At 45.0% G+C, this 26,537-nt stretch overlaps 1 protein-coding gene across 1 annotated transcript in view; it reads left to right on the top strand.

Moving 5' to 3' along the window:
• The window catches only part of LOC309415182 (E3 ubiquitin-protein ligase RNF38-like), a gene marked incomplete at its 5' end in the record, with an annotated part of 97,981 nt that overhangs the window by 44,084 nt on the left and 27,360 nt on the right, over positions 1-26,537 (top strand). Inside the window, one exon of the mRNA XM_082012623.1 lies at positions 23,392-23,562. Coding sequence (XP_081868749.1) covers positions 23,392-23,562 — 171 coding nt within the window. The remainder of the gene's footprint in view (positions 1-23,391; positions 23,563-26,537) is intronic.

A 26,537-nucleotide genomic window follows, 5' to 3' on the forward strand; every position in this document is an offset into this window, starting at 1 on the left:
GTGTGTGCTCCCATCTGTGTCTGTGTGCACATGCATGTCTGTCTCTATTCTTCTGTCTGTGCATGCCCCCATCTTTGTTTCTCTTCCTCTGTGTCTGTGTGCATGCTTGTCTATGTCTGTGTGCATGCTTGTCTATGTCTGTGTGCGCATGCATCTCTGTCTCTTTTCCTCTGCGTCTGTGTGCATCTCTGTCTCTGCCTGTCTCTGTCTCTCTCTGTGTCTGTGCATGTCCACATCTCTTCCTCGGCATCTGTGTGTGCATACATATCTCTCTCTCTCTGCATTTGAATGAGCACACATCTCTTCACATCTGTGTGCACGTGCATCTGTCTCTATTCCTCTGCATACACACCTACCTGTTTCTATTTGTGTCTGTGTGCTCTAGTCTGTGTATGTGTGTGCGCACTTCTCTGTCTCTCCTCCTCTGTCTCTCACGTTTCTCTTCCTCTGTGTCTGTCTGCACGCACATCTGTTTCTCTCTTCCTCTGCATCTGTGCACATGCGTGCCTCATTGTCTGTCTCTGCCTGCCTGTGTGTGCCTGCAACTGTGTCTCCCTTCTGCATTTGTCTGCACAAGCATCTCTTGGTTGTTCTTCTGCATCTGCACGCATGCTCATCTTTGTCTCTACTCCTGTGTGTGTATCTCTGACTCTCTTTGCCTGTGTCACTGTGCGTGCATATCTCTCTCTCTCTCCCCCTCTCCCCCCTCATTCTATGCCTGTGCGTGCACGCATCTCTGTCTCTCCCTGTGTGTGCGCATGCATCTCTGTATCTGTCTTTTTCTCTGCATCTGTATGCCTGTGTGTCTCAGTCTCTTCCTCGGCATCTCTGCACATGCCTGTCTCTCCTCTGTCTCTGTGCACGCACGTCTCTGCGTGCGTGTGCATCTCTGTCTCTCCCCTCCTGTTTGTGCGTCCATCTTGCTGTCTTTCTTCTGCGCCTGTGTGCACGTGTCTCTTTCCCACTCTGTGTCTGAACATGTGCATGCCCCTGCATCTGTCTCTTCCTCTGCAGCTGCACTTGCATCTGTCTCTCCTCCTCTGCATCTATGTGCACACCCATCTCTGTCTGTGTGCATGTGCCTCTGTCTCTTTTTCTGTCTTCCTCTGCATCTTTGCTCATGCCTCCGTCTTTCTTCCTTTCAATCTGTGCATGCGTGCACCTCTGTCTCTCTGCCTGTCTCTGTGTCTATGCATGCCTGCATTTATCTTCCTCCACGTTTGTCTGCATGAGCATCTGTCACTCTTCCTCTGCATCTGTGCATGCGCACATCTATCCGTCCCTGTTTCTCTCTGTCTCTCTGCATCTGTGCACATGGATTTCTCTGTCTCTCCCTGTGTCTGTGTGCATGCATCTCTGTCTCTTCCTCTGTGTCTGTGCATGCACTTTCCTGTCTCTATCTCTCTTCCTCTGCATTTGTCTGTGCAAGCGTCTGTCGGTCTCTCTTCTTCTGTATCTGTGTGCGCATGTACCTCTCCCCCCTCCGTGTCTCTGTGTACATGTGGGTCTCTGTCTCTCTTCCTCTGCCTCTGTGCACATGTGTTTGTCTGTGTGCGCATCTCTTCCTCCTTGTCTGTGTGCAGGCACATCTCACTGCATCTGTGTGCACACACATCTCTGCATCTGTGTGCATCCCTCTGCCTCTCTTCCACTACATCTGTGCATGCGCTTATCTATTTGTCTCCCTTTGCCTGCATCTGTGTGCACTCACGTCTCTCTCTCTTCCTCTCCATCTTTGTGCACACATGTCTCTCTTTCCTTGCATGTGTGTGCAGGCGCATCTGCATCTGTCTTTCTGCGTGTCTCTTTCTCTTCATGCCTGTTTGCAGGTGCCTTTCTGTCTCTTTCTCTGCATTGGTGTTCACACACATCTCTCCTCATCTGTGTGCACAGGTGTCTCCCCCCAGTGTGTCTCTGCATCTGCGTATACGCGTCTCTCTCTCTCCCCCTCTGTGTCTGTGCGTGGTTCTCTGTCTCTGTGTCTATTATATGTGCCTGTTTGTCACTCTGCATTTGTATGCCTGTGCATCTCTCTTCCTTTGTGTCTGTGTGCGCATGTGTCTCTCTTCCTCTGCATCTTTGTGTGCGTGCATCTGTCCGGCCTCCTGTGCATCTGTCTGCACATGCCTCTTTCTCTTCCTCTGTCTGTGCGCTCCTCTCTCTCTCTCTCTCTCTCTCTCTCTCTGCATTTGTGCACACATGCTGCCCTGTGTCTCCTGTCTGTCCATCTCTGTCTCTGTCTCTTGATGATGCTCTTTCTCTCTCTCTCATTCTGCCTGTTGCTCTCTTTCTCACTCTCTCCTCACCCCTGTCTTCTGCTCTCTCACACTTTTGTGCACACTCACTGTCCCGATCCAATGTCGGGGGAGGTTTCAATATGATCCCAAGAGCGAGATTAAGACATAAACGAGGTCAAATGCTGTATACCCAAGACAGCTTTTATTATCAAAAGCAAAGAATGATTAGTGATAGGACAGAATGGAATAAAAAGACAGAAATCAAGCAAGCATTTGGGATAGAGTTGCAAGGATAGTCACCACCATGGATCCGCAGTGTCCCGGGGTCCAAGTCTCTTGATGTTTTTGGTGGTGGGAGATCGCGCTCGGAGGCGGCCGGCACGCACAAGGGCTTGTCTTGGCAGTCCCTTTTACTCTCATTCAAGGCCTGCAATTTAGCATATCTTCGCATTCCTGCATATGCATATACGCTTCACGGCGGGTGGCTCCAGCCCCGCTCCTCACACGACTATCGCATGTCTTTTAGCCGTTATCTTGGCAGGGTGTTTTTCATCAACCAGAGATCTCTGTGGCCATGTAGTCATCCTTATCTTAGATAAACAATCTTTGAGACAAATGTTTTACGATTCAGCCTCTCACACCACCCCGTGACTCAAAGATTGCTTCAGGACCCATGGCGGTTTTGAGAAAAGATAGTTATGTAGAAAAGGCCAGAAAAGAGCATTTCATACAATCTGCACTACTGACGGTGTGGTTCGACGCACAGTGCAAATTTGTTTAACACCGTCAGGAGAAACAGTGGTTACAAATTGCGTATTGGTTACAACATGTTGAATTAACTGTATAAAACACGGAATAATACAGGGTAAAAACAACAACATGGCGAAACCACATAATAAATAAAATAAGATTCTCTTAACCCATGGGCTACCTGGGAGCCAAGAAAACAAATCAATGTCCCACCCTTTCCATGTTTGGACAGGAACATAGGCCAGTTTTCGTATTCCTGCAGTAATTTGTTTAACAATTTTCCCGCTGTCATCAATTTTTAAGCAACAGTTAGAATCATTCAGTTTACCACAAACACCCCCTTCTTCGGCTAGCAGGTAATCGAGAACCATGTGGTGTTGGAATATCACTGTCCGCATTTGTGTGGCCTGGTCTGCTAACAGATCCAGGGCACGGGCCGTCTCGTTAGTAATAATCTCCAGAACCGCTTGTAACCGAATAATGCAATTCAAATTATAGATAGGTTCTCGAGTACCGCTAATCCATTCTTTGGGGTTCCAGGTGGCAGGTCCATAATGTTGTATGATATGTTGAGGGGTCCACTCATCTGTACCCCAGGTTTGACCACTTCTACCCACTATAGCAGTATCAATGTGTAACCAAGGTGGTAGGGAATTAAAATAAAATAGGGTTAGAAAATAGGTTTGTGAATTTGTAGCAAGTTGTAACTATAAGAACATTATGCACCAGCAATGCTGCTCGAGAACCCACCTAACCCTTCCCATCTTGATTTAATTATCAAGGAGTTAAGTGTAACATTGTGATCATGGTATTATGTTTTGTTCTAATAACAAGTAGTCAGAAAGAAGGAACACCTTGGTCAGTTCTACGGTCCGGTGGGTGGGTAATTATTCATTCTATAGTCTTGTCTTAAAACAAAGGACTGTGGGGTGAATGATTGCATATTGGACCGACAGCCCATGAAGGTCTATTTAGTGTTGCCAAGCTTAAGTGAACTTTGTAGGAAAGGTAATTCCGGCAGGGGGAGATCGCGACCACCGACTCAGAGACCACCCACTCAAGAAACCCTCTGACTCAAAAAATTAAGGAAGTAAAATCTCAAGAAATTATAGTGAGCATGCGTAGTCATTTACATGTTAGGCGAAGAATTTTTAACCAATCATTGTATAGAGGATAATGAATATGTATTTGTGTACCTATAAAAGAATGTTTCTTAGACTGATTGAACGAACACGATTTGGGAGGAGCTATCCCCCGTGTTCCCGGCGCCGTGAATAAAGAATGCCTGCCTTTTAACACTACATTGGTGTTACGAGGTTTATTCCCAATTTCGGTGACAGTTTTGACGACCCTAGATGGGACACTGCTTGTCAATCTCAACGGATCTGTGGGATCACAGGACCTCCAGCCGGCACTGAGGGATTCTCGGGGAGAACCTCTGATCCCCGGACCAAAGAATTCTGAGCAAGTCCCCTGGAAAGGTAATAAGGCATTCTTTAAAGGATTGAAGTAACGTGGGTTCGAGTCCCACTAGCTCGCTCGTAAGGCGCGGCGAAAGCTACGCAGAGTAGGGCTGAAAGGTACCTCTGGAAAGGGTGAGGGTACGAGACCCTCACGAGTAATGCCTGCCTATAAGTCGCGGTGAAAGCCTCGCAAGGTTGGGCTAGGGGCCCAGGTAAGGAGGTTGGGGGATTTCTGGCAGGGGGCTAGAAGATCCGGAGGGAGCCTCGAGGAGAGTAGGGATCCCTCCGACTAATGCCTGTGATAGTGCACAATCACAACCACTAGTCTTGGGAAGATGGGAACATTTCCGAGTAAAAGATCTATCCCACAGAAAACACCTTTGGGATGTATTTTAAGACACTGGAAAGATCTGGGAGGTGATCCTCTGACTCAGAAGCAATTAACTGAATATTGCAATCATTGGTGGCCAATGTATAGGTTGGACAGTGAAGAGAAATGGCCAGAAAATGGGACATTGCAATATAACACCATCTTGCAATTAATGTTGTTTTGTAAAAAGGAGGGTGAAATGGGAAGGAATGGCATATGTTGATTTGTTCTTTACACTACAAAATCATCCAGAATGGCAGAGACAGTGTGGAATACATCCGTATGATCTCATGATAAAGATTGTGAAAAAAGGGAAAATGTGATGAGAACTCGAAAAGGGGTTGTTCTACTTATAATACTAAAGAGAATTGTTGGAAAAATGGAACTGAGGAGGAAGATATTGAATTAATGGTTGCCCCTCACCGAAGGTGGGAAAGGGGAAGAGAGGTCCAAAATTTGGAGGATGATAGTCCTCCTACTTCTCCCAAGGAAGGGGAAGCAGGGGGATTTAGCCCAATTTCAGGAAGAACACGGGGAAGGAGGGGGGAAGTAAGGCTTCCCTCCAAGCCCCTCTCCGAGAAGCGGTGGGGAATGATGGTCCAGTGGTGGTGAAAGTTCCTTTTTCAATAACTGATTTAAGATCCTGGAAAGAAACAGCAGGTACCTATCGGGAGGATCCCGAAAGGGTGGCTAAGGTAAAATGCTTGAAATTGCTTGGGCTGTATATAACAATAGAGTTTCAATGTGCTGTTTGCAAGGAGCGTGGGCACTGGAAAAGAGAAAGTCCTAAGGCAGGAGAATTAGATCCGGCTCTCCGGGCAATTAAATTAATGACTCTGGATGAAGAACTATGAAGGGGACCGGGGGAATCAACCCTAGCTGAACGTCTGGTTACATTGAAGCTAGGGAATGAAGAAATAGAGTTCCTGGGGCCACTTATTCAGTATTGAATACATGTAAAGGGAAATTTAGTCATAAATCAGTAGATGTTGTTGGTGCGACAGGGCAGAAGGAAAATTGGCCATTTTTAGAACTATTAAAGTTTAAATTGGGAAAACAATGGGTAACTCACCAGTTTCTGTATATGCCTGAATGTCCACTGTCTTTGTTGGGACGAGATCTATTGAGTAAATTAGACGCACAAATAACTTGCAAAGACGGAGAGATTAAATTGTTAATACCAGAATCAAAAGCCATAGAGGCAAGAGTGTTTATGTTACAGGATTCCTACAGGGAAGAACAGATTCCAGAAGAAGTGGAAAATGCAGTTATTCCTTTGGTCTGGGCGAGTGGAATTCCGGGACGATCTAAATTGGCAGAGACAGTAAAAGTGATTTTAAAACCTGGAGCCAAACTGGTAAGACAAAAGCAATAACCTATTAAGTGGGAGGCTCGAAAAGGATTAGAGGGGTTAATTACAAAATTTTTAGAATATGGACTATTAGTGGAATGTGAATCACAATGTAACACTCCCATATTACCAGTAAGGAAATCCCGAGGCAAGGAATACCGATTGGTTCAGGATTTAAGAGTTATAAATCAGATAGTCCAAGATAAACACCCAGTAGCGGCTAATCCATATATTTTACTGACTTCTTTGAAAGAGGAACATAAATGGTTTACTGTACTAGATTTGAAGGATGCCTTCTTCTGCATACCTCTAGATATAGGCAGCCAAAGCATATTTGCTTTTGAGTGGGAAAGTCCTGCCACAGGACGAACGACCCAATTGACATGGACTGTAATTCCACAAGGATTAAGCTTTAAAGGAATCCAAGGATCGATATTTGACTTGGACACCTCAATGTCAGAAATCATTTAAAGAACTGAAAAAGGCATTGATGGCGCCTGCTCTGGGATTGCCTGATGTGACCAAACCTTTTGAGTTGTTTGCACATGAAAGGCAACATCTGGCTCTTGGAGTGCTGACACAACGGCTGGGATCCTGGAAGCGACCAGTGGGGTACTTCTCTAAACAACTTGACAATGTGAGTAAAGGATGGCCAGGATGTTTACGTGCTGTAGCGGCAACGGTATTGCTGATTCAAGAAGCTCAAAAATTGACTATGGGCCAAAAGATGGTGGTGTACGTACCGCATATGGTAATAACTGTTCTAGAGCAAAAGGGGGGTCACTGGCTATCCCCCAGCAGAATGCTGAAATATCAGGTTGTTTTACTAGAATAAGATGATGTGGAATTGAAAACCACACCAATTGTTAATCCAGCAATATTTTTGTCAACAGAGAATCCAACAGGAAATTTAGAACATGATTGTTTGTTAACTATTGAACAAGTTTATTCCAGTAGACCAGACCTGAGAGATGAACCTCTGGAAAACCCTGATCTGGAGTTATACACAGATGGAAGCAGTTTTGTACGAGAAGGAAAACGAATGGCTGGATATGCTGTCGTCACCACCTCTGAGGTATCGGAATCAAGGACACTACCTGTAAGTACCTCAGCACAGAAAGCAGAATTAGTGGCATTGAGGCGGGCTCTACAAATAGCAGAAGGAAAAAGGGTAAATATTTGGACTGATTCTAAATATGCATTTGGTGTGATCCATGCTCATGGAGCCCTCTGGAAAGAAAGAGGATTGCTGTCAGCCCAAGGAACATCAATAAAGTATAAAGAAGAAATTCTCCAACTCCTGAAAGATGTGCAGAGACCGAAAGAAGTGGCAGTAATGCATTGTAAAGCTCATCAATTTGGTCAGACGGCTGTAAATATAGGTAATTGATTGGCAGACAAAGCTGCAAAAGAGGCAGCAGAACGAGGTATCCTTGCACTAGTACTAGTAAAACAAACAAAATTATTAGATTTGAAACTGAAGTACAATAAATTGGATGAGCAATTAGCAAAACAATTAGAAGCATCACAAAATGCAGAGGGATGGTGGGCGACATCAGAAAAACAGGTGATAGTAACCCCACAAATTATGACAGAACTCGCAAAGGAAAAACATGAACAAACACATTGGGGAGTAGATGCAATGGTTTCAAGTTTAAAAACATCTGTAGTATGTGTAGGAAGGACAGGAATAGTTAAATCAATAATAGCTAAATGTCCAATCTGCCTTAAAAATAACCCCATGAACCAAAAGAGGCCACCTCTAGGAATGATAAAACAAGGAAATTCTCCAGGAGATTATTGGCAAATTGATTTTTCTGAGTTACCCAGACAAAATGGATACAGGTATTTATTAGTACTAATTGATACATTTTCTGGATGGCCGGAGGCCTTCCCTTGCCGCACCAACAAAGCTAGAGAGGTAGTTAAAGTGTTGTTGAAGGAAATAATACCAAGATTTGGAGTGCCATTGGGAATGTCTTCTGATAGGGGACCACACTTTGCGGCAGATGTAGTTCAACAGATCAGTAAAATTTTGGGTATAAAATGGGGCTTATATACCCCTTGGAGGCCACAATCGAGTGGAAAAATTGAGAGAATGAATCAAATGTTGAAAAGACAAATAAGTAAAATTTGTCAGGAAACATCTTTGAAGTGGCCACAGGCTTTACCACTAGCTCTCTTGAGAATCAGGATCCAACCAAGATCAAGAGACGGTATAAGTCCATATGAAGTCCTGTATGGTAAACCGTACCAGACTCCTTTAATCCCAAGGGATATGAAGGTAGCTGGGGAAACTGATTTGAAAGTGTATCTAATTTCTTTAGGAAAAGTCCTTGGAGCACTTTGGAGATATATTGTGCTGACTAGGTCACTTGCCTTGGATACGCCTGTACATCAGTATCAGCCAGGTGATCTTTAAACTTGGAACTCTGAACCACTGCAGGAAAAGTGGAGGGGATCATTCTAGGTACTGCTAACAACTTATACTGCAATCAAGGTAGGAGGAGTGGAACCGTGGATACACTACACCTGAGTGAAGAAAGCCCCGTCATGGAAGGTCATTAATAGAGATTCAGAGACTGCAAAGTTGACTTTAAAACATGTTTAAGAAATTATCATTGGAAAATATGGAAAAATGGGTTTTGATTTGGAAACTGATGATGTTGGGAGCATTGTTTGGGATGATAGTAGATCAATTGGAAGGGAGAGTGAAGCAGAGCAGCTAATATACATTCCAAGGAGAACTCCAGAAGAAAATTTAATGGTAGGATTGATAAAAGAATTTGCAAATTTACAAAATGTAACCCAAATAACCACATGTCTTCCAATTCCAAGAGCAGTAGGTGAATCAATTCCATGGGGAATCTTAACAACAAACTTGAGCGCAGTAAGCACAAGGGATGAACAATTATGAAAAGAAATAAGTAGAGGCCTCCCTGTACATGATCCCAAGGAAGCTGGACGTGTAGTCCGTAATTGTGAAAATCAAACTAAGCGAGAGGCAGAGGTTGCATGGGATTCAGTGTGGTCTATGGCTATTTTATCTCAATTTCAATATATGGCTAATACTTCATGGTGTTTTGCCTGGGACGGAACAATCTTTACAGTTTTCCCATCAGTTAATGACAGGGGAACCACATCCAGGGAAAAGGAAGACATAGTACCCTGGTGGCATTGTAAAAAGATATATAATTGCAGTGCAGTTGATAGAGCAGTTCAAGAAATCCCTCCCTTAGCAGCTGCATTGAAATATGGGTGTTGGTGTAGAGGACTCAAGAACGATTTAAATTTGACTAATACCTATAAAATTAAAAGAGGAACAGTATTTAGTTGTGGGAAATCTACAATACTGAGCCCAGGGCATTTAGTTTGGGCAATGAGTGATGGAACTTGGACCACCCATTGACCGGTGGACGGGAAAGTAAGACAAATCACTTTAGGAATGCCGACATTATGTCCAATCTGGAAGAAAGCTCCCTTTAGGGGAGATTCTGAAAATTTAAAGTTAATATGGACAAAAGGATCACAAATTGATGATGATGATTGGAATGAACCCTCGGCAGGAGTGAAACTTGGATGAGCCTTAGAATCCTTAATGACTCCCTTGGCAACTTACAGGAATAGGGATTGGTTATATAAGTTGACAGGTCAAGTGGAAAGATTAGCCAAAATAACAAAGAAAGGATTTAAACAACTAAATTTACAGTTACAAGCCACTTCGAAGATGACCCTACAAAATAGGATGGCTCTAGATATGCTCTTACTAAAAGAACATGGAGTTTGTGGATACCTGAGGGATAGGATAGATCATTGTTGCATACATATCCCAAATGTTACCCAGGATGTTGAATATGATTTGGACTTACTGAGAAAAATAGAAAAGGATACTCAGGATACAACAAGACATGCAAGAAAATTGGTTTGATAAAATTTTCAGTGGATTGGGATGGAACTTGAGTTCTTGGGTGAAGTCCTTAATTGGTACTGTGTTATTATTATTAATAATAATATCTTTGGGTATATTATTCATTTATCATTGTTTGAAAAAGGAATTTACAAAAAGAGCTACCATTGATCGCAGAATTACACTTACAATGGCTACAAAACACCAAAATTTAAATGGACTAACTAATAATGCTCCTACCATCATACAATAAAGTGATTGAATGTTACTAAGGAAATTAATTTGTAATGGAAGTATTGAAAAGAAATTATTTCAAAACTTCCAAAGGGGGGAAATGTAACCAAGGTGGTAGGGAATTAAAATAAAATAGGGTTAGAAAATAGGTTTGTGAATTTGTAGCAAGTTGTAACTATAAGAACATTATGCACCAGCAATGCTGCTCGAGAACCCACCTAACCCTTCCCATCTTGATTTAATTATCAAGGAGTTAAGTGTAACATTGTGATCATAGTATTATGTTTTATTTTAATAGTGAGCAGTCAGAAAGAAGGAACACCTTGGCCAGTTCTACGGTCCGGTGGGTAGGTAATTATTCATTCTATAGTCTTGTCTTAAAACAAAGGACTGTGGGGTGAATGATTGCATATTGGACCGACAGCCCATGAAGGTCTATTTAGTGTTGCCAAGCTTAAGTGAACTTTGTAGGAAAGGTAATTCCGGCAGGGGGAGATCGCGACCACCGACTCAGAGACCACCCACTCAGGAAACCCTCCGACTCAAAAAATTAAGGAAGTAAAATCTCAAGAAATTATAGTGAGCATGCGTAGTCATTTACATGTTAGGCGAAGAATTTTTAACCAATCATTGTATAGAGGATAATGAATATGTATTTGTGTACCTATAAAAGAATGTTTCTTAGACTGATTGAACGAACACGATTTGGGAGGAGCTATCCCCCGTGTTCCTGGCGCCGTGAATAAAGAATGCCTGCCTTTTAACACTACATTGGTGTTACGAGGTTTATTCCCGATTTCGGTGACAAATGGACCACCGATATCGACTGAGATTATCATATAACTTAACACCCAATCCGTCACCTCCATCCTCCGGGAGCGTAAAGAACAAGGGGCAAATTAGCCCCACGTAACACACCCCAGTCCAATTTTTGGGCAATTGCTTGTATGCATAATGTCCACAGATCCAGTAATGACCTTTTAATGCCCGGATGCCATTTTCAAATGGGCCTGTGGGGGTTCACGGTGCTTGGAAATATGTGGTATTATCTACTTCTAAAGGATGGTTTGACGGACCATTTACCAACAACTTGTACACAAATGTTTTGACCTCCTCTTCATAACCTCAGCAGAGTATTTCGTTGATCGGCAACCAGATCTTGATCCCCTGTCACCTTTTGCTATTTCTGTTGCTAGTTGACCATCAAATTTGATTTCTGTCAGGGAGCTGAGAATAAATTTACAATCCCAGGCACCAAAATCAAGGTGCCAAAAACAAGTAACATTCAAATGGCTATCAGATTGGTTAGTGTTGCATCAAAAGTTAGAAAATTGTTTCCTGTGCCCTGTTTGATTTACCCAGGCCCAGCCTGGCCAATGAGGTACAAAAAGATTCATCAATAGAGTTAAACAATGTACAATATTGCGACCTATTTCCACATTGTGAACAATTGATAGACTTACAGCCAGCACTGAGGCAATGGTTTCCGTATGTATAGGTTCAGTTGCATTTGCTATTCCCTACAAAAACACCACCCTCCTGTGTTCGATTTAGACAATACCCAACAATCAGTAAGGTTGCAAGCACTGGCCACTTCGTGACCTAAAACAATAAATTCATTTTTTTCATGATGAGTCGGGGGGTGGGGGAGGAAGCAAGAGCTTCCCCAGATACAAAAGATTGTGATAAGGGTCAGCCAAAACATCATTTACGATGGTATATCAGCCACTCTATGGACATTAACAAAACAATCACCAACAAAACCATGCAGGCAATCAACAACTTCACGTATTTCTTCTGTCTGGCTTCAGAGTCTCCACCTGAAAAAGAAAAGAAAAAAGCCAGCTCAGTTTGTTCTAAGGAACTGGAAGCAGGTTATTATTAGAAGGATGGAATAATCCACCTAGTGTTATTTTGTTTTAATAGCTGAAATTTGAGCCCTGGTATCTACCAAAAATGTGACCGGGACTTGTTTCGGCCCTGCAACGCCTGTAATTAGTAAATCACTTTGGTCGTTTTCAGTGAGCTGTCTGATATGTATCCAACCTTCACCACCCTCACCCCCCGTTCACCATCGGAGGGCAAAGAATCTAGTTTCCCAGCAAACTTTGAGGGATATTTGTCTCTCATAAATCAATTAAAGAGGGTGCACTAGGAATGGATTTTTTTAAAGCCCATTTCTGTATCTGCTGGTTTATCAGGCCATCCTGACACCAGTTTTTCTAACTTGTCTGTTGGCAGTCCATCCATTAAATCATGTGGAATTCCTTTTTGCCATCCCTTTGCCCACAGGCTTTTGCACTTATTTGGGATGTCCCTCCCTCTAGGTGGATTAGTGAGGGGTCGTCTTCTATCACCCCCAGGGCACGGAACCATTTTCACTTCAGCTCTCCTCAGGCCCCTAGAGTCAGTTTTAGTGGCTGGAATGTTAACGGGGCCATACTTGCGCCCATAATTAATCTATTCTTGTGCCACCTCCCCCTACGTCCACATTTTCCTATCCGGGGGCCAGTGCTGCCGATCAGGCGTAAACCCTTCTAAAGCAGCTGCAACCCTTTCGCCCCAAGGCATTGCTTGTATTTTCTCCTGTAATTGTATACTGATCGGCTTTAAGGAATCGGGGAGTCCCCTTATAAGGGAAGTCATTCGTTCAGGGTCTACCAGCATCATCATCGGGGACTCCTGCCTAGGCTCCAATTTTCGATCATATATCACCTGCAAACAAGCTGCCTTCTGCACACTTTCCACCAATTGATCAACAGTCCCTGTAATTGCGAGGGGATTCCCCCTCTCCAAGGGGTTCAAACCCCCCACCCAATAGGCTACCCGCTGGGTTAAAGACCAAGGGGTGCAGTGATTCCCAGTAATTAAAAATACTCCTGGTCTCCAATACCCCTCCGCCTCCTTTTCGCTCAGCAAAAACTGATCCCCCCCAGACAGCGATACTCTCCACACATACTCTGTCTCCGACTCCCTAGGGGTTCAACCAAAATCCTTTTTTAACTTTGCCAACTCAGTGGCGGTATAGGGGACTTCCTTGGTTGTGACTTGGGGGGACTGATCCTGATTGTCATCGTAAATATACTTGGTCTTAACCAATGGTCTCAGTGAGGGCAGTTCTAATTTGTCTACTCTTTCTCTCGCTGCCTGCAAGTCGTCAAAAGGGTAACCAGTTCCTGACCTTGGGGGTATTTCCTCGTGGGCAGTGCCCACAAGGAGTTGTTCCTTAAAAGCAGTCTGCAGATGTTTCACCTGGTCTCTCTCTCCTTCAGGCTGTACCTTTAAGTCCGCCACTTGCCCCTGAAGGGACCAAACGAGGTTTCGACAGCGTTCCCTCGCCTCTACAGCAGTGGCCAGACTAGCACCAAGAACAGCACAAATAATCGATTTTCCCCTTCCTGATCTTACTCTCGCATCCTCTCGCAATGCGCTTGTTCAATCAACCACACTCTGCAAATTATATCAATTTCCCCGAGCCCAGTCCATCCCGGGTACAGAGGGCCGTGCATTATATTTTTCTAAAAATTCAAACAAAACTTCTCTCCCAAAAGGGGCAGTTTTAAGGTCATTCATCCCTATATAAGGTGGGGAAGCAGTCATCTCAGGAAGGCAGCACCTAAGTTTCAAACACAGACCCGCCCCCCTTTACTTTCCTGAGAGGTCTCACTTATTTGGGAAACAAAGCGGGGAAGGTATTCAGGGTATTCAGCCCCCTGAGCTGGAAGACGGGGATGGAGAGCACAATGTACTCCTCATAATCCAGGAGGAAGCAGTCAAGGACATGCTAAGCCACCTGGACACCCACAAGTCTATGGGGCCTGATGGGATCCACCCGAGAGTACTGAGAGAGCTGGCGGAGGAGCTTGCCAAGCCACTCTCCAACATTTATCAGCAGTCCTGGTTAACAGGGGAGGTCCCAGAAGACTGGAGGCTTGCCAATGTGACGCCCATCTACAAGAAAGGCCGGAAGGAGGATCCCGGGAACTACAGGCCTGTCAGCCTGACCTCTGTACCAGGGAAGATTATGGAGCGGTTGGTCTTGAGAGTGCTCACAGGGCATGTGCAGGACAACCAAGGGATCAGGCCCAGCTGGCACGGGTTCATGAAAGGCAGGTCCTGCTTGACCAACCTGATCTCCTTCTATGACCAGGTGACCCGCCTAGTGGATGAGGGAAAGGCTGTGGACGTTGTCTACCTGGACTTTAGTAAAGCCTTTGACAGCGTCTCCCACAGCATTCTCCTGGAGAAACTGGCGGCTCGTGGCTTAGACGGGTTTACTCTTCGCTGGGTAAAGAACTGGCTGGATGGCCGAGCCCAGAGAGTTGTGGTGAACGGCGTTAAATCCGGCTGGCGGCCGGTCACAAGCGGTGTTCCCCAGGGCTCAGTTCTGGGGCCGGTCTTATTCAATATCTTTATTGACGATCTGGATGAGGGAATTGAGTGCTCCCTCAGTAAGTTTGCAGATGACACCAAGTTGAGTGGGAGTGTTGATCTGCTGGAGGGTAGGAGGGCTCTGCAGAGGGATCTGGACAGGCTGGATCGATGGGCAGAGGTCAACTGTATGAGGTTTAATAAGGCCAAGTGCCAGGTCCTGCGCTTCGGTCACAACAACCCCATGCAATGCTACAGGCTTGGGGAGGAGTGGCTGGAGAGCAGCCCGGCGGAAAGGGACCTGGGGGTGCTGGTTGACAGCCAGCTGAATATGAGCCGGCAGTGTGCCCAGGTGGCCAAGAAGGCCAACAGCGTCCTGGCCTGTATCAGGAATAGTGTGGCCAGCAGGAGTAGGGAAGTGATTGTGCCCCATTACTTGGCACTGGTGAGGCCGCACCTTGAATACTGTGTTCCGTTTTGGGCCCCTCACTACAAGAAGGATGTTGAGGTGCTGGAGCGTGTCCAGAGAAGGGCAACGAAGCTGGTGAGGGGTCTGGAGCACAAGTCTTATGAGGAGCGGCTGAGGGAACTGGGGTTGTTTAGTCTGGAGAAGAGGAGGCTGAGGGGAGACCTTATCGCTCTCTACAACTACCTGAAAGGGGGTTGTGGCGACGAGGGTGTTGGTCTCTTCTCCCAAGTAACTAGTGATAGGACGAGAGGAAATGGCCTCAAGTTGCGCCAGGGGAGGTTTAGATTGGATATTAGGAAAAATTTCTTCACTGAGAGGGTGGTCAGGCATTGGAACAGGCTGCCCAGGGAGGTGGTGGAGTCGCCATCTCTGGAAGTGTTCAAAAAACGTGTGGATGTGGCGCTTCAGGACATGGTTTAGGGGACATGGTGGTTCTGGATTAATGGTTGGACTTGATGATCTTAAAGGTCCTTTCCAACCTAGTGATTCTGTGATTCTGTGATTCTGTGAAATCTATTGCCTTAATCTAATTGTTCAATACTGAAGAAACAGAATGTATTCCTCACCCAATATTATAGTAAGATGACATTTCAACCAAGTCTCCACTCTACAGTGTTATATTCTGAAATAATTTCCAATTATTTAATTATTTTTAAGTAGAGCTGTTATGTGCAATGATCTCTGGTACTAACAATAAGCGACCATTACAGTTCTATGAAGTCTTTTCAGAAGGTTATTGAAACGTTTTCTTTTTACAGGCTGACTTTTCCAGACCATGTTTCAAAGAGAGACAGAGAGAGCAAGAGAGAGACAGAGAGAAAGTGAGAGGCTGGCTGTTGGGAGTGAAAGAAAGCAAAAGAAAGATAGTTAGGACTAGAGATAGAGAGGCAGAGTGAAAAAGAAAGCGCGAGAGAGAGATAAAGAGAACAAGAGAGGGGGAAGGGACAGGAAGAGAGAAAGACAGGGTGTAGGAGAGAGAAGAATGCGAACGTGAGAGTGGGACAGCGAGAAAGAAAGAAGAGAGGAAGAAAGAGAAATAGAAGGATGAAGAAAGAGAAATAGAAGGATGAAGAAAGAGAAATAGAAGGATAAAGAAAGAAAAAGTCAGAGAAAGAGCAGAAAGGAAGAGAAAGAGTGAGAGAGAAACAGCGAGAGAGAATGAGAAAGAGCACAATCAAAAGAGAATGACACAGGACGTGAGAGAAAGTGAGTGTGAGAGGTTGAATCGTAAAACATTTGTCTCAAAGATTGTTTATCTGAGATAAGGATGGCTACATGGCCACAGAGATCTCTGGTTGATGAAAAACACCCTGCCAAGATAACGGCTAAAAGACATGCGATAGTCGTGTGAGGAGCGGGGCTGGAGCCACCCACCATGAAGCGTATATGCATATGCAGGAATGCGAAGATATGCTAAATTGCAGGCCTTGAATGAGAGTAAAAGGGACTGCCAAGACAAGCCCTTGTGCGCGCCGGCCGCCTCCGAGTGCGATCTCCCACCACCAAAAACATCAAGAGACTTGGACCCCGGGACACCGCGGATCCATGGTGGTGACTATCCTTGCAACTCTATCCCAAATGCTTGCTTGATTTCTGTCTTTTTATTCCATTCTGTCCTATCGCTAATAATTCTTTATTTTTGATACTAAAAGCTGTCTTGGGTATACAGCATTTGACCTCGTTTATGTCTTAATCTCGCTCTTGGGATCATATTGAAACCTCCCCCGACATTGGATCGGGACATTTAAATTGGCATCACGGACAGGATCCCTTGAGACGAGAGTGCTGTATTATTTCCCAAATAAGTGAGGCCTCTCAGGAAAGTAAGGGGTGCGGGTCTATGTGTGAAACTTATGTGCTGCCTTCCTGAGACGACCACTTCCCCACTTTAAACAGGATCCCTTGAGATTTCCCAAATACATGAGACCTCTCAGGAAAGTAAAGCGTGCAGGTCTTGTGTTTGAAACTCGCATGCTGCCTTTCCTGAGACGACTGCTTCACAGAATCACAGAATCACAGAATCACTAGGTTGGAAAGGACCTTTAAGATCATCAAGTCCAACCATTAATCCAGAACCACCATGTCCCCTAAACCATGTCCTGAAGCGCCACATCCACACGTTTTTTGAACACTTCCAGAGATGGCGACTCCACCACCTCCCTGGGCAGCCTGTTCCAATGCCTGACCACCCTCTCAGTGAAGAAATTTTTCCTAATATCCAATCTAAACCTCCCCTGGCGCAACTTGAGGCCATTTCCTCTTGTCCTATCACTAGTTACTTGGGAGAAGAGGTCAACACCCTCGTCGCCACAACCCCCTTTCAGGTAGTTGCAGAGAGCGATAAGGTCTCCCCTCAGCCTCCTCTTCTCCAGACTAAACAACCCCAGTTCCCTCAGCCGCTCCTCATAAGACTTGTGCTCCAGAAAATTTGAAAGCCTGAAGGACATTTAAAATATACCCTAACCTCCTGCGTAACACACATCACAGAATGTTGCTCTTTACGCAGTACCCTTATGTATTGGGTTTGCACGGCAAGGTTTTGGTAGGGGGGGGGGTGTAGGGGTGGCTTTGAAAGAAGCTGCTAGAAGCTTCCCTTATGTCTGATAGAGCCAATGCCAGCTGGCTCCAAGATGGACTCACCAATAGCCAAGGCCAAGCCAATCGGCAACGGTGGCAGTGTCTCTGTGGTAACATATTTAAGAAGGGAGAAAAAAAACATCAACAGCAATTGCAGCCGGAGAGAGGAGTGAGAATATGTCAAAACAACTCTGCAGACACCAAGGTCAGTGAAGAAGAAGGGGGAGGAGGTGCTGCAGGAGCCAGAGCAGAGATTCCCCTGCAGTCCCTGGTGAAGACCATGGTGAGGCAGGCTGTCCCCCTGCAGCCCATGGAGCTCCACAGTGGAGCAGATATCCACTTGCAGCCCATGGAGGACCCCACACTGGAGCAGATGGATGCCCAAAGGACGCTGTGACCCTGTGGGGTGCACTGGAGTAGGCTCCTGGCAGGACCTGTGGACCTGTGGAGAGAGGAGCCCATGCTGGAGCAAGTTTGCTGTCAGGACTTGTGACCACGTGGAGGACCAACACTGGAGCAGTCTGTTCCTGAAGGACTGCACCCCGTGGAAGGGACCCAGGCTGGAGCAGTTCATGAAGAACTGCAGCCTGTGGGAAGGACTCACATTGGACAAGTTCATGGAGGACTGTCTCCTGTGGGAGCGAGCCCACGCTGGAGCAGGGGAAGAGTGTGAGGAGTCCTCCCCCTGAGGAGGAACGAGCAGCAGAAACAACGTGGGATGAACTGACCCTAACCCCCATTCCCTTTCCCCCTGTGCCGCTTGAGGGGGGGAAAGGTAGAGAAATAGGGAGTGAAATTGAGCCCAGGAAGAAGGGAGGGGTGGGGTGAAAGTGTTTTTAAGATTTAGTTTTAGTTCTCATTACCCTACTCTGATTTGATTGGCAATAAATTAAATTTCCCCAAGTTAAGTCTGTTTTGCCTGTGACGGTAATTGCTGAATGATCTCTCCCTGTCCTTATCTTGAACTACAAGCCTTTCATTATATTTTCTCTCCCCTGTCCAGCTGAGAAGGGGAGTAATAGAGCAGCTTTGGTGGGCACCTGACGTCTAGCCAAGGTCAATCCACCACACCTTAACATACGTTAAAGCTATATTAATCTTTATTTATTCTTGGATATTATATAAACTGATGAACTGTGGTTTAATATTTCCAAAAGTACCTTCTAAATGTGTTATAGAAGTCTGTGTTGCACCTGCACATTTATTATTTAAGAGGATCATTTGAGGAAAATTAGTATTTAGATCAGATTAATCTTGAACTGTGTCAGATTGGTGTAAAGATCAACTTGGGGTCATGATCACAGTAAATGAGGTTGTGACTGCACTTTCACTATTGGAATCTGATCATAAATTATATCTCCTTACCATTTTTGCAGTCATTATGCATATTGACCATAATGTGTTTTGTGTTTTCTGATAAGAATATGCTTTGGGTAAGAGAGGGTACAGCTGGGTCCTCTGCTCTTCATTTCTTGATAAAGCTTGGTTCACTTTGGAAGTGGAGCAGTGTAGTTTAATGTTTGAAAACTGTCTCTAATACCCTTGTTTAAATAAGAGAATTGTTGCTTAGTTTTGAAAAGCTCATTTTGAGTTGCACTTTTAATGGTCAAAAACAAAAAGGGAATGCCAGATATTCTGGTGACTGATTAAAAAAAGCATTAGAAAGAATGCAAATTTGGGGTCTTATTCCTGGATGTGTAGAGCTGGAAGTGAAACTGAGCACTTCCATGAAGTGAGTTTCTATTCTCCCCACCACCACCTTGATTCCTGAGAGTTCAAATTTTAGTGACTCACAGCATATGTGACTTAGACTAGATATCAGGAAAAAAATTCTTTACTGAAAGAGTGGTCAAGCACTGGAACAGGCTGCCCAGGGAGGTGGTGGAGTCACCATCACTGGAAGTGTTCAAAAAACGTGTAGACGTGGCACTGAGGGACATGGTTTAGTGGGCATGGTGGTGTTGGGTTGATGGTTGGACTTGATGATCTTAAAGGTCTTTTCCAACCTTAATGATTCTGTGATTCTGTGACATTTTGGACACGTAACTTCACAGAGGAGAGGTCATCTTTTACTGGAAATTCTGTCTCTGGGTGATGCCTTTAAAGGTCAGAGGAAGAGTTTTCACTCCAAAGCATAAGGCTCCCCTCAAAACATGGAAATGACCAGGACTTTTAAAGGCTAGTTATAACATAGAATCACAGACTCATAAAATAGTTTGGGTTGGAAAGGACCTTCAAAGGACCAACCCCCCTGCCATGGGCAAGGACATCTTTCACTAGATCAGGTTGCTCAAAGCCCTGTCCAACCTGACCTTGAACACTTCCAATGATGAGGCATCCACAGCTTCTCTGGGCAACATGTTCCAGTGTCTCACCACCCTCATCGTAAATAATTTCTTCCTTATATCTAGTCTAAATCAACCCTCTTTCAGTTTAAAACCATTGCCCCAGTCACTAAAGGCCCTGGCAAAAAGTCTTTCTCTGTCTTTCTTCGAAGACCCCTTAATATATTGAAAGGCTGTAATAAGGTCTCCCCAAAGCCTTCTCTTCTCCAGGCTGGAAAGCCCCAACTCGCTCAACCTTTCTTCATAAGGAGAGGTGTTCCATGGAGAATCTCCAACCCTTATTGGATGTGGGGGGGAACATTGCCACCAAGGATGAGGAAAAGGCTGAGGTACTTAATGCCGCCTTTGCCTCAGTCTTTAATAATCAGACCAAGTATCCGCAGTGTATTCAGCTCCCTGAGCTGGAAGACAGGGGTGGAGAGCACAATAAACTCCCCATAATCCAGGAGGAAACAGTTAAGGACCTGTTATGCCACCTGGATACCCACAAGTCTATGTGGCCTGATGGGATCCAGCAAAGAGTACTGAGGGAGCTGGCAGAGGAGCTTGCCAAGCCACTCTCCATCATTTATCAGCAGTCCTGGTTAACAGGGGAGGTCCCAGAAGACTGGAGGCTTGCCAATGTGACGCCCATCTACAAGAAAGGCCGGAAGGAGGATCCCGGGAACTACAGGCCTGTCAGCCTGACCTCGGTGCCGGGGAAGATTATGGAGCGGTTGGTCTTGAGAGTGCTCACAGGGCATGTGCAGGACAACCAAGGGATCAGGCCCAGCCAGCATGGGTTCATGAAAGGCAGGTCCTGCTTGACCAACCTGATCTCCTTCTATGACCAGGTGACCCGCCTAGTGGATGAGGGAAAGACTGTGGACGTTGTCTACCTGGACTTTAGTAAAGCCTTTGACAGCGTCTCCCACAGCATTCTCCTGGAGAAACTGGCGGCTCGTGGCTTAGACGGGTTTACTCTTCGCTGGATAAAGAACTGGCTGGATGGCCGAGCCCAGAGAGTTGTGGTGAACGGCGTTAAATCCGGCTGGCGGCCGGTCACAAGTGGTGTTCCCCAGGGCTCAGTTCTGGGGCCAGTCTTATTCAATATCTTTATTGATGATCTGGATGAGGGAATTGAGTGCTCCCTCAGTAAGTTTGCAGATGACACTGAGTTGGGTGGGAGTGTTGATCTGCTGGAGGGTAGGAGGGCTCTGCAGAGGGATCAGGACAGGCTGGATCGATGGGCAGAGGTCAACTGTATGAGGTTTAATAAGGCCAAGTGCCGGGTCCTGCACTTCGACCACAACAACCCCATACAACGCTACAGGCTTGGGGAGGAGTGGCTAGAGAGCAGCCCGGCGGAAAGGGACCTGGGGGTGCTGGTTGACAGCCGGCTGAACATGAGCCGGCAGTGTGCCCAGGTGGCCAAGAAGGCCAACAGCGTCCTGGCCTGTATCAGGAATAGTGTGGCCAGCAGGAGTAGGGAAGTGATCGTGCCCCTGTACTCGGCACTGGTGAGGCCGCACCTTGAATCCTGTGTTCCGTTTTGGGCCCCTCACTACAAGAAGGATGTTGAGGTGCTGGAGCGTGTCCAGAGAAGGGCAACGAAGCTGGTGAGGGGTCTGGAGAACAAGTCCTATGAGGAGCGGCTGAGGGAACTGGGGTTGTTTAGTCTGGAGAAGAGGAGGCTGAGGGTAGACCTTATTGCTCTCTACAACTACCTGAAAGGGGGTTGTGGGAAGGTGGGTGCTGGTCTCTTCCTCTAAGTAACTAGCAATTGAATGAGAGGAAATGGCCTCAAGTTGCACCGGGGGAGGTTTAGACTGGATATTAGGAAAAATTTCTTTACTGAGAGAGTGGTCAAGCATTGGAACAGGCTGCCCAGGGAGGTGGTGGAGTCACCATCACTGGAAGTGTTCAAAAAACATGTAGATGTGGCACTTTGGGACATGGTTTAGTGGGCTTGGTGGTGTTGGATTGATGGTTGGACTTCATGATCTTAAAGGTCTTTTCCAACCTTAATGATTCTGTGATTCTGTGACCCTGCACTTGGTCTTGTTGAATCTCATGATGTTCACACGGGCCCATTCCTCAAGCTTCTCCAGGTCCCTCCGGGTGGCATCCTGCCCCTCAGGCATGTCAGCTGCACCACTCAACTTGGTATAATCTGCAAATTTGCTGTGGGTGCACTCAATCCCACTATGTCATTGATGAAGATATTAAACAGCACTGGTCTCAATATGGACCCCTGATGGACACCACTCGACAACTGATCTCCATTCAGACGTTGAGCCATTGACCACTACCCTCTGGATGCAACCATCCAACCAATTCCTCATCTACCGAACAGTCTACCCGTCAAATCCATATGTCTCCAATTTAAAGAGAAGGATGTTGTGGGGGACTGTGTCAAAGACCTTAATGAAGTCCAGATAGATGACATCCATAGCTCTTCCCTTGTCCACTGATGTAGTCACTCCACTTACCTTCCCCTTGCACAGCCTTAAGCAGGGCTGTCACTCAGACTGGGACAGTGCACTATACCATGCATCAGTCTCCTGCTCCCATTCCCAGATACTGCACTGCCTGTTGAGCTCCTCTTGTTACATAGCTACTTGTCTGAAGAGTTCTTCCAATTGGGCACACTTGTACAGCTATAACATCCATCGCTGCCTTCAGGTGCTAGGGAGACTTCCAGATACTGGAGCTCCATGAAGCCTGAGCTGAACAGCTATATCAGTCCTTGGGAGGTCTGTTTGGGGGGAGATGTCAGCATAGGTAGGCTGTAGTTTGGGTTACAGCCACAGCCTTGCAGTTGCGGCACATGGACACCATTTTCTTTCAGCAGATCACCTCAAAGTCCCAGGACAGAGGAGAAATGGACAGCAGGTACCAGCAAGAGGGGAAGGAAGGAAGAAAAGGGTCCCATCTTCAGGCAACAGATTTTTTTAGGGCACGATCTGACATTTAGGAGTGCTTTAGTTCCAACTAGTGATTGGTTTCTTGGCATGTGTCTGTAAATGTAATATATGGGAAGAATAGAAGCTACTATGGTAAGTAAACCTGCTCCCCCCTTGGAGTCTGTACCTGATAATGCAGAGTGAACACCCACAGGTCCTACTGACTTCATCTGAAGTAAAAGGCCCTTTGCACCTTGCAAGTGTAGCTGGTAGCATCACATTTTTAGACCCTGCTCTGTACTAGAATCACTGTTCATTGAGTTTCTGAATTAATTATTGTGTGGGTTGTGTTTGTAAACTAAGGATAAGTGGACTGCTTTCTTTTAATAATCTCCTTTCACTCTAGATGTAAAAATGTTCATTCTCTTTCAGATGCTTCAGGCGTGCTCAGTCCAACATCTACCAGTACCATATGCAGCATTCCCACCTCTGATTTCTAACGACCCATTCCTGTTGCATCCTCCTCACCTCTCTCCACATCACCCATCTCACCTGCCACCTCCAGGGCAATTTGTTCCCTTCCAAGCACAGCAGTCACGTTCAGTAAGTAATGCTTCTTATCCCCTCTCCTAAAATATTTGGAGGTTGATCAGCAAATAATGCTCTTGTCCTTCTAATAAAATTGTGGTTGAGAGAACAAATTGGTCTGATTTAGACTAAGTAATAGGATTTTGTAGTAGTGCTACCCGAGCAAGACTTAGTTTGAAGAAAAAAAAAAAAAGTATTGTTTTGAAATTCATTTTGATTCTCTTAAGATTTCCTCAGCTATTGCCTCCTCCATTTCCCTGGAGGCCTGTACTCCTGTCAGTCTGACATGTTTTCTTCATGTGCTGCTTCTGCAGGTGGTGTTCTTCCAGAAAGTAAAAGAGAATATAGAGACCTAAGTGTAGTACAGCAGTGGTCTCAGAGAAAAAACTCTGTAGAGAGACCAGAAAGGACAAAGTATTATTTCTGTTGCATGCTTCTACCACAGTAATTCACAGTTTATTTAAAGTGACCACTGTATCCTCCCCTGAACACTAGTGTGAAAAGTATTACTTAAACCTTCTACAGCCTAATGGAACCTCTTTTCTCCCCTGCTTATGGAAATTATTGACTCTTTTCACTTGAACAAACTTGGCTGAAAAGTTAATGCCTTCATAATAGGGCTTATGCAAACATGAGAGAAAATGCTATTTTGGACATGAGGGAAAAAATTACATTTTGTAATTTCTACTTACTAATCTTCTGCCAGGCACCTTTGTGCCTATTTCTTTGGAGTTCTACCAATATTTCATTAATATAGAAATACAAAATAATCCCAGTATCACTAACAAATACTGCTCAGACTGTTCTGAGCAGTAACAAATACTGCTGTGTTAAATGTCAGGTGTTGGCACTATTGTAATAATTTCATTTTAGTCATGGGGGAACGGTTCTGCATAGTTTTGTCTGGTAATCAGGATGTCTTCCCTCAGAAAATGTCAGGGCTTCTTTCTTAACTTAGATTGCTAATTTAGCTTCAGGAATAGGCTCCCTTTGTTAACTTTTAGCTCTGTTCAATAGCTTGATTTTTTGCTGTCAAGTCTTACTAGAAGAATTATTGCCTTAAAAATGCTGAGTATTTAAAGTTTGTTCAGCAGAATGGGGAAACAATTTTCCTTTCCCTTTGCTTCCACAAGATGACTTTCATATCTGACTGTTTTGAAGCATGTGGAATTCAGTACTGGGAAAAGAAGGGTGAATTAGTGAAATAGTGGAGTTAAGTTTTTCCTGAAAAATGAGACCAAAATGAGCTAAGATTTGAAATTATATTTCCTAATAGCAAAGTATAGCTTCAAGATAATGTATCTATCTAGACTAAACATGGCAATAGATTATTTATAATTATAAATCACGGTGTTTATAACAAAGATTTTTGCTTCACAGGGAAATGCTGAGTTGGTTTTGTAAGAAACTTCGTAATTCTTCATACATCAGTGTGCCTTCATTTATTCCTTATGGTAGTGAAGTAGAACTCTTCTTCAGTTTGAGTACATGTCTCTATTAAGGAAGTCAGTTGCTGCCTTATATATGCAGTCTGATGAAAAGGATCATAGGATCACAGGATCAGAGGGTAGTTCAGGTTGAAAGACACCTCAGGAGGTCTCTAGTTCATTCAACCTTCTGTTCAAAACAGGATCAGAGGTCAAGTGAGGGTGCTCAGGGCTTTTTCCAATTGGGTCTTGAAAACCTCCAAGGATGGAGACTACCCAAACTCTCTAGGTTCCTGTTCCACTGCTTGACTGTCCTCATGGTGAAAAAGCTTCTCTTTGTATTTATCTAGAACCTCTTTTTTTTTTTACTTATGCACATTGTCTCTTGTCCTTCCACCATGCACCACTGTAAAGAGCCTGTCTCCATCTTCTTGATCAAATCTCTGCAGGTATTGGAAGGCCACTGTTAGGTGCCCTTCCCCCCTCCCCCAAGTCTTTTCTTCTCCTGGCAGAAAAAGCCCAGTTCCCTCAAGCTCTTCTAATAGGACAAATGCTCCGGTCCCCTGACCATCTTGGTGGCCCTCCTTTGAGCTTGTTCTACTTTAACAATGTCTTTTTTTTTTTTTTATTTGGGTGCCCAAAACTGGATGTAGTATTCTACATGAGGTCTAACAAGTGTTGAGTAGAAGGTGGATAATCACTTCGCTCAATCTACTGGCTATGCTACTGTTTGTTAATATAGCCCAAGATACTGCCCTTTGCTGCCAGGGTACACTGTTGGCTCATGTTCAGCTTGCTGTCTACCAAGGGCCCCAGGGCCTTTTCAGCAGAGTTGCTTCACAGCCAGGATTGTTGCCAGGGGTTCTTCCTTCCCAGGTGCAGGACTTGGCATTTGTCCTTGTTGAATATCATAAGGTTCCTGTTGGCCCATTTCTCCAGCCTGTCCATGTCCTGCTGTATGGCAGCCCTACTTTCCAGTGTATGGACTGTTCTCCGCAATTTGATATCAGCTGTAGACTTCATGAGCAAGTACTCTGTCTCTTCCAGGTGACTGATAATGTTAAATAGGATAGGTCCCTGTGGTATACCACTTGTTACCAGCATCTTGGTAGAGTATGACCATTAACCACTATGATCTAAGCCTGATCATCCGAATATTTTTTATCCATCTGGTTGTCCACCCATCCAGACTGTAACATCTGAACTTGGATACAAGATTACTGTGGGAGATAGTGTCAAAAGTCTTGCTAAAGTTGAGGCAAGTGACATCCGCTGCTCTCCCCTCATCCACAAATCCAGTTACCTTATCATACTAGACAACCTGGTTGATTTTCCCTTGGTATAGCCATGCTGACTGTTCCCTCTTCCATGTGCACAGAAATATGTTCCAAGAGGACTCACTGCATGATTTTCCCAAGGACTGAAGTAAGGTTGACTGGCCTGTAGTTTCCCAGATTGTCCTTTTGGCCTTTTTTGTTGATGAATGCAATGTTTGCCTTTCTCCAAGTGTCAGGAATCTCCCCCTGATCTCCACAACCTTTTAAAGATGATAGAGCCTTGCAA

Source organism: Phaethon aethereus (assembly GCF_964289735.1).
Source record: "Phaethon aethereus genome assembly, chromosome: W".
NCBI classification, from domain to species: domain Eukaryota; kingdom Metazoa; phylum Chordata; class Aves; order Phaethontiformes; family Phaethontidae; genus Phaethon; species Phaethon aethereus.